Source organism: Cherax quadricarinatus, chromosome 74 (genome assembly GCF_038502225.1).
Source record: "Cherax quadricarinatus isolate ZL_2023a chromosome 74, ASM3850222v1, whole genome shotgun sequence".
Taxonomy (NCBI): Eukaryota; Metazoa; Arthropoda; class Malacostraca; order Decapoda; family Parastacidae; genus Cherax; species Cherax quadricarinatus.
The window spans coordinates 22,093,317-22,107,627 of record NC_091365.1 but is presented as its reverse complement, the minus strand read 5'-3'; the positions used below and the strand labels follow the sequence as shown (position 1 = coordinate 22,107,627).

General features: G+C 42.6%; 1 protein-coding gene across 1 annotated transcript in view; it reads right to left on the bottom strand.

The window, feature by feature from the left end:
• Nucleotides 1-14,311, bottom strand: part of LOC128700117 (zwei Ig domain protein zig-8-like) — a 197,594-nt gene that overhangs the window by 146,361 nt on the left and 36,922 nt on the right. Inside the window, exons 5-6 of the mRNA XM_070100830.1 lie at nt 11,482-11,484; nt 5,865-5,915 (exon numbers count right to left, since the gene is read on the bottom strand). Of these exons, the coding sequence (XP_069956931.1) occupies nt 5,865-5,915; nt 11,482-11,484 (54 nt within the window). The remainder of the gene's footprint in view (nt 1-5,864; nt 5,916-11,481; nt 11,485-14,311) is intronic.

Here is a 14,311-nt window from a genome sequence, read left to right as displayed (position 1 = left end):
ATAATGTTACTCAGGATAGATGACTAGCGTCAGAAAGTGTATCTGACAAAAAAATTCGTTCAGCGATGAGTCCTTACTTTTCAAGAGGCAGAATAGGATTTGACGAATCACATCTGAGATAATTTCTTTCAGAGACACTGGCAGTTATCTCACGTTATTAAGAGAAGACGTACTGCCAATAACTGACGATACCTATTGCAAGATAGATGTATTGTTAGAAGCCTATGGAGGGGCTGTTATAAAAGTGCCTCTGCACAAAGTTTATATTGAAACAAGCTATTATACTGGTTATATTTCAGTGGGTATATCCAGTGGTGTATTTCCCCTCAGGTCAGTGGACTTGTTGATAGGGAACGATATCCTTCATGCTGGTATATGTAAAGAACCACTTGTGATTGATAATAACACTGATGATATTTATGCCATTGAAGCTTGTAAAGAGAAACCTATTTTATTTCCTCTCAGCGCAATTACTAGAGCTATGTCAAAGATTCAACAACCATCCTTGTCTCCTGTTGAGTTAGTTGATGACAATGATTTGGGGTTGAATATGTTGTTTAGTGACGCTCTGCGCCCAGGGTCATTAACACTGACTCCCCCCGGTCATCAACCTAGTCAGGACACAACTGACGTTAAATTTCTAACTCATGATGATTTAATCAAGGATCAGTTTGTTGATCAGTCACTGGAAAAACTGAGAGATATAGCAGTTACTGAGAGTGAAGCAAAGGATCTCGATAATTGTTACTATTATAGTAACGGTGTACTGATGGAGAAAAATACATGTAAGTTGTCAGCTGATAGTGTTTCCACCACAGTCAAGCATCTCGTAGTGTTACCAGTTACATTTCGTGAACAAGCCATTGATTTTGCTCACAATAGTCCCATAGGAGGACATTTGGGTGTCAAGAAGACACTCGGTAAACTGGCAAAACATTTTACTTGGCCAAAGATGAAGGAAACAATAGCTGATCATGTGCGACGTTGCCACTTGTGTCAAGTGACAGGCAAGCCAGCACACTCACCTCCACCTACACCTCGCACTATGAGCTCTAGTAGCAAAGTTCAGTTCACCTGGACTAGAGATTGTTCAGACTCGTTCAAAAGGTTGAAGCGCTTGCTATCCTCTGCTCCTGTGTTGAAGAGTCCTAATTTCAATCATCCCTTCTTTTTACATATAGATGTGAGTGGTTATGCAGTGGGCGCTGTGCTGCTCCAACAGTCAACATCCACTGACATTCTCCATCCTATATGTTACTATTCATCTAAGCTCAAACGACACCAGAAAAATTATGCTATAGCTCTTGTGGTGTCCTTTGAACATTTTGACGAGTATTTGGGCACTTCCCCATTTAAAATTTATGTAATTTTATGCCCAAATACCTTTTGTTACTTGCTATGTCAAATTCAGTAAAGTAACTTAATCCCTCCAGCCCATATTAACTATATATACTCATGTCATGTCTAATAATTATATTTATATATTCACAGTATTGTGTGAGGAGGAGACAAACTGAGTGTTGAGTGAGTAGTGTGGTGCGGGTGATGTACTGCGTGACGCAACACTGTCCTGTCACAGACCCCCCCCCTCACTACACACCTTAAGCTGTTTCATACTCAGATGTTCATACTGCCTCGCATTCCACAACCACTACTTAAGAGTGGAATGCAGCCTCAGTGCCCTGCTCGTCTACGCTATCCTGTCTCTACACTGATGTATATAACCACGAGTATGCAGAGATACGATACTGTGTACTGCCCTAGTACTAGGGGCATATCCTAGTGATGGACGCTGTGAAATTGTAGCGGTGCTTGGCACAAGAGTGACTTTGATTAATATTTATATTAAATTGTATTGATATGAGTAATCAGTAATAATGTGAAAGACATTAATGCAACTCCTAGTGCGACCGTCTGTCGTGTTGGGGGGGGATTGTTACAACCCCTGAATGGGTTACAATGATTATTATGTATATATATAATATATATTATCTTTTCATATAATTTTATATTGCTTATATTTGCGATAATAGCTAAATCGCAAATGTATTGCTTTATATTGTTATTTGACATAGCTTATGTTGTGAGGTAGGATGTTACATATTAAGTGCTCAGTTCAAGTCTTGATTGTCAAACTACTGTAATTATCGCTCCTTGCTCGTTATATTGCCGGCTTCTCGCTGGGTGACTGCTGCCCACGGAGCTATCACGTGATCGAGGGGGGGGGGGTGTCCTCACCTCTCGTGAAGTATTCAGTCTGCTCGAGACTCGCTTGGTGGTTGGACAGATTGTCTGTCTCATTATTCTTGTTAGTTCTGTAGAACTCTGTTCACAGAACATTGTATAGACTTAGTGATTTTCGACGTTGTACTGAGGTTGTGTGTCACATAGACACTGAGCATCTCAGGTCCCGAGCTGTAGCTTCTGACCTAATTTTGTACTGGTTTCTGTGCATTGTCACAGTCGGGTTTTTCCTATGCTGAACTTAGATTCAGTAGTATGGGAGTTTTGTAACTTTTGTGGAGGATCTGCTGATGGTCCCTACTTAGTGTCGTTATATTATCTCCTTGATCCTCATTGTGTCGCAGTCGCTTGTTATATGGCTATTGGGCTTAGCATTCTTTTCATTGTTCAAGCAGACTGTTCTGGTTGCCAGTCGGTCAAGAAGTTAGTTTATTAGAGGACTTTGTCAGTCACTTGTTTAAGTCTAGTCGAGTCTTGAGACATAGCGAACTACTTAGAGCACTTACACACATACATACACACTTGTACATATTTGTAATATCTTATTAAATGTTAATGTACCAGACGGTACTTAAGAATTATAAATGTGATATGTGCTTTCAGCACAATAATATTGAACTCGAGAGAAGTGATATTATTTTGATTACTGTGATTAATTTAATTTAATTTAATTTGATAATATACCTCTAGACAACTTAATGATTAATAAATTTATTAAATATTAATTTCTCTAGTTAGTAGCCTACCAGTTGTAATCCTGAAGAATTATTGAATTATACTGAATTTTAATGGATAATTGGACAAGGATACTGACTACTTGTTACGAAAACCCAGTAACAGGCTGGATGCTAGAAGGGCAGTCCTTTCTAGTATTCACTGGAGATCTCTAAGCTTTTAGAATCGCGTTTTTTGTAACACTGTAGCTGAGAGCAGTGTAATGGAGAGTAGTGTAACTGCGAGCTGTGTACTTGACAGTACTTTGGCTGAGAGCGGTGTACTTGGCAGTACTGTAGCTGAGAGCAGTGTACTTGACAGTACTGTAGATGATAGCGGTGTTCTTGACAGTACTGTAGCTGAGAGCAGCGTACTTGACAGTACTGTAGCTGAGAGCAGTGTGCTTCACAGTACTGTAGCTGAGAGCAGCGTACTTGACAGTACTTTAGCTGAGAGCAGTGTATTTGACAGTACTGTAGCTGAGAGCAGTGTACTTGACAGTACTGTTGCTGAGAGCAGTGTACTTGACAGTACTGAAGCTGAGAGCATTGTACTTGACAGTACTGAAGCTGAGAGCATTGTACTTGACAGTACTGCAGCTGAGAGCAGTGTACTTGACAGTACTGAAGCTGAGAGCAGTGTACTTGGCAGTACTGTAGCTGGAAGCAGTGTACGTCACAGTACTGTAGCTGCGAGAAGTGTACTTGACAGTACTGTTGCTGAGAGCAGTGCACTTGACAGTACTGTTGCTGGGAGCAGTGCACTTGACTGTACTGTTGCTGGGAGCAGTGCACTTGACAGTACTGTTGCTGGGAGCAGTGCACTTGACAGTACTGTTGCTGGGAGCAGTGCACTTGACTGTACTGTTGCTGGGAGCAGTGCACTTGACAGTACTGTTGCTGGGAGCAGTGCACTTGACAGTACTGTTGCTGGGAGCAGTGCACTTGACAGTACTCTAGCTAGGAGTGCTGTGAATATATCTGGTCACTTCACTTTTCCTTCTTCCTGGGACTCACAACTTATTGGTAAATATATATACTCAGCATATCAGTGGTGAATATTTCTTACAATCCTGTAATAAACATATCTCCACCATCAGTGGCATAGTTCCACCTTCAGTGGCATATCTCTACCATCAGTGGCATATCTCCACCATCAGTGGCATATCTCTACCATCAGTGGCATATCTCCACCATCAATGGCATATCTCCACCATCAGTGGCATATCTCCACCATCAGTGGCATATCTCTACCATCAGTGGCATATCTCCACCATCAGTGGCATATCTCTACCATCAGTGGCATATCTCCACCATCAGTGGCATATCTCTACCATCAGTGGCATATCTCCACCATCAGTGGCATATCTCCACCATCAGTGGCATATCTCCACCATCAGTGGCATATCTCTACCATCAGTGGCATATCTCCACCATCAGTGGCATATCTCTACCATCAGTGGCATATCTCCACCATCAGTGGCATATCTCCACCATCAGTGGCATATCTCCACCATCAGTGGCATATCTCCACCATCAGTGGCATATCTCCACCACCAGTGGCATATCTCCACCATCAGTGGCATATCTCCACCATCAGTGGCATATCTCCACCATCAGTGGCATATCTCCACCACCAGTGGCATATCTCCACCATCAGTGGCATATCTCCACCATCAGTGGCATATCTCCACCATCAGTGGCATATCTCCACCATCAGTGGCATATCTCCACCACTAGTGGCATATCTCCACCATCAGTGGCATATCTCCACCATCAGTGGCATATCTCCACCATCAGTGGCATATCTCCACCACCAGTGGCATATCTCCACCACCAGTGGCATATCTCCACCATAGAGGCATATCTCCACCATCAGTGGCATATCTCCACCATCAGTGGCATATCTCCACCATCAGTGGCATATCTCCACCACCAGTGGCATATCTCCACCACCAGTGGCATATCTCCACCATCAGTGGCATATCTCCACCATAGTGGCATATCTCCACCATCAGTGGCATATCTCCACCATCAGTGGCATATCTCCACCATCAGTGGCATATCTCCACCACCAGTGGCATATCTCCACCACCAGTGGCATATCTCCACCATAGTGGCATATCTCCACCATCAGTGGCATATCTCCACCATCAGTGGCATATCTCCACCATCAGTGGCATATCTCCACCACCAGTGGCATATCTCCACCACCAGTGGCATATCTCCACCATAGTGGCATATCTCTACCACCAGTGGCATATCTCCACCACCAGTGGCATATCTCCACCACCAGTGGCATATCTCCACCACCAGTGGCATATCTCCACCATAGTGGCATATCTCCACCACCAGTGGCATATCTCCACCACCAGTGGCATATCTCCACCATAGTGGCATATCTCCACCACCAGTGGCATATCTCCACCATAGTGGCATAGAGCGTCGTGAATTTTCGCTCACCATGAGGCGGGCTAAAACAACAAGGGTTCGACCCCTAGGCTAGTCGCAGTGTTGTTATTGATAGATATATAATATAAATAGGAACTATAAACCTTCATAGTGCCTTAACAATGTGAGAAGTCACGAAATCGCTTCAAATTTCATTACTTTTTCACAGTGGTTGTTTTGCATATTGTGAGATCACCTGTTTACTGTGACCTTATTGCATATATATATATATATATATATATATATATATATATATATATATATATATATATATATATATATATATATATATATATATATATATATATATATATATATATATATATATATATATATATATATATATATATACATATATATAAAGACATATCCTAGATGAACAGAGATGCAAAGACACTGCTACATATATAAATACAGACACATACCAGAATTACAGAGATACGGAGGGTCACTCACTGGTATCTGTAGTGGCTGTCCCGTAGTGTAACGGATCATCCAACTGCCTGTCTGGGAAAAAGATAGAAGTTCATCACTTAACACATCACCATCACTAACGTTTATCATCAATACTCGTTCTCTTTTTATTATAGTAGTTGCCACTTTCCATCTACTTAAAACTCTTAATGATTACATATAGAAAATTTACCAAATAATCGCTGTAATGTTGTAATCTATAAACTATTAATTTTTATGCATTTTCAGTTTTACGAGAGAAAAATATTGAAAACCCAATTAAAACTCGGATTGTCACTGCATGCGTAAATAAAAAAATTATATATATATATATATATATACATATATATTATATATGTATATATATATATATATATATATATATATATATATATATATATATATATATATATATATATATATATATATATATATATATGTGTGTGTGTGTGTGTGTGTGTGTGTGTGTGTGTGTGTGTTTGTTATATACATGTCTGATGACAAAGCCTTGATCAAATTGGGCTTTACCGACACTTTCATCTTAGTCAGAAGGGATGCTGCTCTCCAAGCAGTTTCTAGACATCTCCTTCCCTCTATCTCTTTATAGAATCGTGTTATAGTGTGACTTCCAAGCCATTGTTTGGGGACCATGAAATTGACTTGCGTGAGGGTGTGCAACAGTGGGACCCTCTCGCCAGAGTGTATTGAATCTTTCCCTCGAAGATGGACAGTGGTTGCAAGCCTCACTACCAGTCAGACTTGGGGGGCTGGGAGTACGCAGATCCTCCCAGATTCCCCTACCAGCTTTCCTCTCCTCTTCCATAGCATCAAATGAGTTAATAAAACAAATTGTTCCGGACAACCTCAGTGACTCAGCAGGAATACAGGACCCTAACTATGCCATCACTGAATGGGAGACTCTTGCTGCTCCAGCACCAAAACCTAGTGCAGCACTGGCCTACATACAGTCAAGTTGGGATGGCCTCATCGATGAAAAGGTGCTTGCTAGCGTGCTTAGGACTGTAACATCAGACAGGGAGACTGCCTGTCTCCTAGCTGTGAGTGCACATTACTCCGGGGACTTCATCCAAACAGTTCCCATTTCGGCAATGGGAACGCGCCTCAACCCTAAGACCCTCCTTATTGCAGTGACTCTGCGCCTTGCTACCCCAATTTACATGGAATATACGGAATATACGTGTATTAGTGGCGATGCGTAAGCCGACCAATATGATTTACATGGTCTTAATTGTTCCAGAACCAAGGGCTGACATGCAAGACGAAATGAAGTCAAAGACATAAAGAGAACCCTTGCTACAGCTGGATGCCCAGCCGAGAGAGAGCCCCAATCACTAGCAGCCAACAATACCCACAACCCAGTAAACCACCCTGACTGGATCACCATCTATCAATAACAAAAAAGGCACAATACTGTGACTGGAACAATACACAAATAACCCACATATAGAAAAGAGGAGCTTACGACGACGTTTTGGTCAGACTTTGTCTATTTACAAAGTCACTCTGCGTGACTTTGTAAATGATCCAAGCCGGACCGAAACGTCGTCGTAAGCTCCTATCTTCTATGTGCGAGTTATTTGTGTATCACCATCTATCCATGAAAGAATGACAAGCTCTTATCGTGGGACTATAACTGTGTGTCGATGCTGGCTGGCAACTACATCCTTCACAGTGTCGGGCGACAGGGAGGAGCTGCTGACCACAGGGAGGAGTACAAGATCAGCAAGTACAGGGACATAAGCCAACAGTATCACTTTGTTCCAGTGGGATCAAAGAACTTGGGATCATGGGGAAAAAATGCCACAAGTTTCCTTAAAGAACTGGGTTCCAGACTCATCGACACCACCAGGGACCCAAGGGCAGCCACTTTCATATTCCAGCCCCTCAGTGTGGTCATCCAGAGGGAATATGTATGCTGCATACTGGGCTCGTGTCCGGCTTCAGAGGAGCTGGAGGAGATTCATATTCTTTGATATATTGTATCAGTTTATTCACTTTTATGTTTTCTGTCAATGTATTCTATCTATTAATAAAGTTCATATAGAATATAAAATATAGGAGGTGGTAGGAGAAGAAAATATTCAAAACAGCTCCGAGGAGAACAAGGAATATACCAACAAGTGTTGGATGACATATACACAGCTGAGGAGGAGGTGAAGAAGCTGCTAAGTGTCCTTGATACCTCAAAGGCAATGGGACCGGACAACATCTTCCCGTGGGCCCTTAGAGAGAGCGCAGAAACACTGTGTGTGCCGCTAACCACAATCTTCAACACATCCCTTGAATCTGGGTGACTACATGAGGTATGGAAGATGGCCAATGTAGTTCCCATTTTTAAGAAAGGAGACAGAAAAGAGTCACTAAACTATAGATCAGTGTCACTGACGTGTATAGTATGCAAAGTCATGGAGAAGATTATCATGAGGAGAGTGGTGGAGCAACTAGAACGGAACAAGAGTATAAACGACAACCAGCACGGATTCATGGAAGGCAAATCCTGTGTCACACACCTTCTGGAGTTTTATGATAAAGTAACTGAAGTAAGACACGAGAGAGAGGGGTGGGTTGATTGCATTTTCTTGGACAGCAAAAAAGTCTTCGGCACAATTCCTCACAAGAGTTTAGTGCAGAAGCTAGAGGATCAGACGTGTATAACAGGAAGGGCACTGCAATGGATCAGAGAATACCTGACAAGGAGGCAACAACAAGTCATGGTACGTGATGAGGTATCACAGTGGGCACCTGTGACGAGCGGGGTCCGACAGGGGTCGGTCCTAGAACTAGTGTTATTTTTCCTATATGTGAATGACATGATGGAAGGGATAGACTCAGAAGTGTCCCTGTTCGCAGATGATGTAAAGTTGATAAATTAGACACATGTGTAACACTTGGGTATCTTTACTGAGGAAACGTTTCGCCACACAGTGGCTTCATCACTCCATGCAAAGGAGAATGGTGAAGAGCTGGAGGAGTTTGAGGTAATCAGTCCCTCAGCCTTGAGGGACTGATTACCTCAAACTCTTCCTGCTCTTCACCATTCTCCTTTGTTTGGACTGATGAAGCCACTGTGTAGTGAAACGTTTCCCCAAAAAAGATACCTAAGTGTTGTACAAGTGTCTAATTTATCAACTTGTCGGTTCTCTGAACCATTCATCTACATGATGTGAAGTTGATGAGAAGAATTAAATCAGATGAGGATCAGGCAGGACTTCAAAGAGACCTGGACAGGCTGGACACCTGGTTCAGCAACTGGCTTCTCGAATTCAACTCCGCCAAATGCAAAGTCATGAAGATTGGGGAAGGGCACAGAAGACCGCAGACGGAGTATAGGCTAGGTGGCCAAAGACTGCAAACCTCACTCAGGGAGAAAGATCTTGGGATGAGTATAACACCGAACACGTCTCCGGAAGCACACGTCAACCAGATAAGTGCTGCAGCATATGGGCGCCTGGCACACCTGAGAATAGTGTTCCAGTACCTTAGTAATGAATCTTTCAAGACACTGTACACCGTGTACGTCAGGCCCATATTTGAGTAAGCAGCACCAGTTTGGAACCCACACCGGGTCAAGCACATCCAGAAATTAGAGAAAGTGCAAAGGTTTGCGACAAGGTTAGTTCCAGAGATGAGGGGAATGTCCTACGATGAAAGGTTAAGGGAAATCGGCTTCACGACACTGAAGGACAGGAGAATTAGGGGAGACATGATAACAACATACAAAATACTGCGAGGAATATATAAGGTGGACAAAGACAGGATGTTTCAGAGATGAGACACAAAAACAAGGGGCCACACTTGGAAGTTGAAGTCTCAGATGAGTCAGAGGGATGTTAGGAAGTATTTCTTCAGTTATAGAGTAGTCAGGAAGTGGAATAGTCTAGCAAGTGATGTAGTGGAGGAAGGAGCCATACATTGCTTTAAGACGAGGTATGATAAAGCTCATGGAGCAGGGAGAGAGAGGACCTAGTAGCGTTCAGTAAAGAGGCGGGGCCAGGAGTTGAGTCTCAACCCCTGGAACCACAATTAGGTGAGTACAATTAGGTGAATTAGGTGAGTACACTGCAAAGACATGAGTCACGTAGATGGTTTAGAAAAGTGAGGAAGAGGAGTGATGGGAGGTGGATCAGTGTCCATCAATGGTTGTCTCCTCAGTGTATTCCGAGATAACTTCGAGCATTTTGGAGGGCAAGGAAGTTGCAGATAGTTGAACATTAGAGATGGAAGAAGGAGGGTTAGTAAATATTGGAGATACAATGGAAGTTACCAAAGAGGGGAAGGATGAGAAGTTAGGGTCAACTTAGCAGGAAACAAGGGAGGGGACAGGAGAGGAGGGAACTGTTTGAGGGGAAAGATGAACCTCCACACCCATAGCAGGGACAGTAAGAGGTAAAGTACTAGGCACAGGCACTGGAGAGGATAAATGTTTGGAAAGGAAAAGTGAAGGAGGGGTTAAAAGAGATTTAAACTTTGGGGAAGATTTGGACTTTGGAGAAGTAGAGAGGCGAAGGGAAAGTGTAGTTATGCGAGGTCTTGCAGACATAAATACATTCGAACGAGAAGACGACTCAAGGGTAGTGTAAGGCGACGAGGTAGGAACCCTGGAGGCCAGGACTGCAAAAGAGCTAGAAACAGAGGTGAATGATGGAGTTGTGACCACAGGGCAGATTGAGGGAGTAGGTACCACAGAGGTTGGAGGGCGTATAGTAACTCGAGAATAAGAAAGTCGTGGAAGTTTTCCTTGGAGGTGGAGACGAGAGACTGCCAGGGCATAAGTGAAACCCATTTTCTCTTTGAGACAGCGTATTTCTGGTTCTTTCACGTAAACTTGGCAATGATGAGAATATACCAGGTGAGCCTCATTACAATTAAGGCAAGAGGGAGGTAGGCTGCAAGATGTATTGGTACAGTCGGCAGCACCACAAACTGGGCATTTTGCCATGGACCTGCAACATTTCTCTGGATGGTCAAAACACCAGCAATTTCTATACTGTTGTGCTGTCGGGATCAACTCTCGAACTTGTAAATGGTGCCCTGCAATATAAATTAAGGATGGAAGCTCATGGCAGTCAGCCATGAGCTTCTGTGGTGGGTTATACATCACTACAATTACCACATTGGGACCTCCAGACTGAAATGTTCCTATTATGTGTCTCTTGCTTCTCTGGCTCCTCTCTCCAGCTCATCAAAGTTCCATTGGTTTATGATGAGCAGTGCCACTGCTCCACCCCCTCTGTTCCCTGTGTCTTTCCTCAGGATCTGATATCCATTTGGAAAGATGGCATCTGTTATTATTCCTGTTAAAATCGTGTTAGACAAACTGAAGAACTTATGAGAAAAATAGGGTTACGTTCCTGGGAGACCGAAGAAAGCCAAACTTGTTTTTAGACCTCCAGATCTTACAAAAATAAAATTATATATGTAATTACAGTTCATTGTCGTGATGTTTTATGTTGTTTTATGTTGTTTTATGTTGTTTTATGTTGTTTTCAGAAATAATAATATTTCTAACCTTAAATTGTGGGTGCTGGTGTTTGTGGATAATTGTGAAGAGAGTGTAGAGTTATGTTGTGGTCCTACTGGGCTGAGATGGATGGTAGACGTTCTGCTACTGAAGTTGATGGCTGTACTGGAGTGTGCATAAATTCTGTAATGGATTTCTGTTATATTTTACCCCATAGTACATTATGGAAACATAAACACATATGCAGTATAATGTGATCCTTCAATAAAGGATCACATTATACTGCATATGTGTTTATAGTTCCATTGTGTCGGTATTTTATACCATTTATTTCCATAGTCATTATACAACTGATAGTTAGGCATCAGCTGCTCAAGACACCATTTCAGGGTCTTCTTTAGTGAAAAAGTCTAACTTTAAGTCAGTCAGTAAATCAGTCAAGTCAGTAAGTCAGTCAGTAGGTCAAGTCAGTAAGTGTGTCAAGTCAGTAAGTCAGTCAAGTCAGTAAGTGTGTCAAGTCAGTAAGTCGGTCAAGTCAGTAAGTCAGTCAAGTCAGTCAGTAAATCAGTCAAGTCAGTAAGTCAGTCAGTTAGGTCAGTCAGTCAAGTCAATAAGTCAGTCAGTAAGTCAGTCAGTCAGTCAATCAGTCAGTCAAGTCAGTAAGTCAAGTCAGTCAGTAATACAGTCAGTAAATCAGTCAGCAAGTCAGTCAGTAAGTCAGTCAGTAAATCAGTGAAGTCAGTCAGTCAAGTCAGTAAGTCAGTCAGTCAAGTCAGTAAGTCAGTCAGTCAGTAAATCAGTAAGTCTGTCAGTCATCACTCTAATATCTCTACATTCCTCGTTAATTCTAATATTTCAACGCTTGAAGCTTTCCTTGCCACTTTCGCCAACACTTGTAAGCCTACTGAGTGCCATGATTGCTTGACAGATTAAAGATATGGCATGAAAAGGATATAAATTCCTAGGAGAAGATGGTACGTATCGGACAACGCGCTCAAAATTTTTTACCTTCCCGCGAATCGTGTTAATTTTACGAAGTGTTATACCAAAATATGCCGCAATTCTTCAGTTGTGCTATAACGAGAACGTGCCAGACAAAACCGTGTTAAACGACGGCCTACTGTACATGTTATACAGGCCTAGCTGACATCAATGACATACTACTACGTAGAAAGCCGCTTGTTAACCAGAGCATTTCGGGTAAATTAAATCAGTTTTGTCCCAGGATGCGACCCTCAGCAGTCGACTAACACCCAGGTACCCAGTTTATTCTGACTAGTGAACATGGACAACATGTGTCTTTGTGTTAAGAAAACTGCGATGGTCAAACACACAACAAGGCCTGGTCACACACTGGGCCGCGGGGGCGTTGACCCCAGAAAAACTTTCCTGGTATTCTCCAGGTATTAATTAAGAGCACACCTGCTAATGTAGACAAAAGGAGTTTATAAGATTCCATGAACAGTTTGTAATAAGTTCTATGTTAAACAATTAAAAAATTGCTAGAACTGAGTAGTTTGTGTTAATATGACAATATTTTAATAATATATATAGTGCCTGACCCTCGTGTTTGATGCTAATTTGCGTAGTTTTGCTCCTTAGAGGGATTAGTACCAAACTTTCACACGAAAATCACTCCCTATGAAAGCAAAAGACTCGGCAGACGATGCAACATTCCACCAGTGAAAACCAGAGGCGCCACTAGCACGTTAAGAGACAACACAATAAGTGTCAGGGGCCCAAGACTGTTCAACTGCCTCCCAGCATACATAAGGGGGATTACCAATAGACTCCTGACTGTCTTCAAGAAGGCGCTGGACAGGCATCTAAAGTCAGTACCTTACCAGCCGTACTGTGGTTCGTACATCGGGTTGCGTGCGGCCAACAGTAACAGCGTGATTGATCAGACCCTGGTCCACCATGAGGCCTGGTCACAGACCGGGCCGCGTGGACGTTGACCCCCTGGAACCCTCTCCAGGTATACTTCAGGTATAGTCTTAGCAGGTCACATAAGATAGGTTGAGCACATATAACTTAGTTCTGACCAAGTCTTTATTGGAGAACGACGCACAAGTTTGCTCATTGGTTGTGCAGGTCGTGGCATGATAAGAACAACCAGATATCCCTATTAAATTTCCCGTTCTCTATATTCTGTGGAAACAGCTGGCTACGGTCCCGTGGCCTGGGTGGCAATGCTCTCGCTTCACTCGCAGAGGGCCCGGGTTCGATTTCCGGCGGGGTGGAAACATTTCGACGCGTTTCCTTACACCTGTTCACCTAGCAAGTAGGTACCTGGATGTTAGTCGACTGGTGTGGGTGGCATCCTGGGGGACAAGACTGCAGACCACAATGGAAACAAGACAGACAATCCCTCGATGATGCACTGCCTTTCTTGGGGCATCCTAAGTGGCTAACCCTCCGGGGTTAAAAATCCGAACGAAATCCTATCTCTCATCTTATCTTATGTAGCGATCACTTATATACCCTAATCAGTATCACCCTAATCAGTATCACCCTAATCAGTATCACCTTAATCAGTATCACCTTAATCAGTATCACCTTAATCAGTATCACCCTAATCAGCATCACTCTAATCAGTATCACCCTAACCAGCTTCACTCTAATCAGTATCACTCTAATCAGTATCACCTTAATCAGTATCACCCTAATCAGCATCACTCTAATCAGTATCACTCTAATCAGTATCACCTTAATCAGTATCACCCTAATCAGCATCACACTAATCAGTATCACCCTAACCAGTATCACCCTAATCAGTATCACCTTAATCAGTATCACTTTAATCAGTATCACCCTAATCAGCATCACCCTAATCAGTATCACCCTAATCAGTATCACCTTAATCAGCATCACCCTAATCAGTATCACCCTAATCAGTATCACCTTAATCAGCATCACTCTAATCAGTATCACCTTAATCAGTATCACCCTAATCAGCATCACTCTA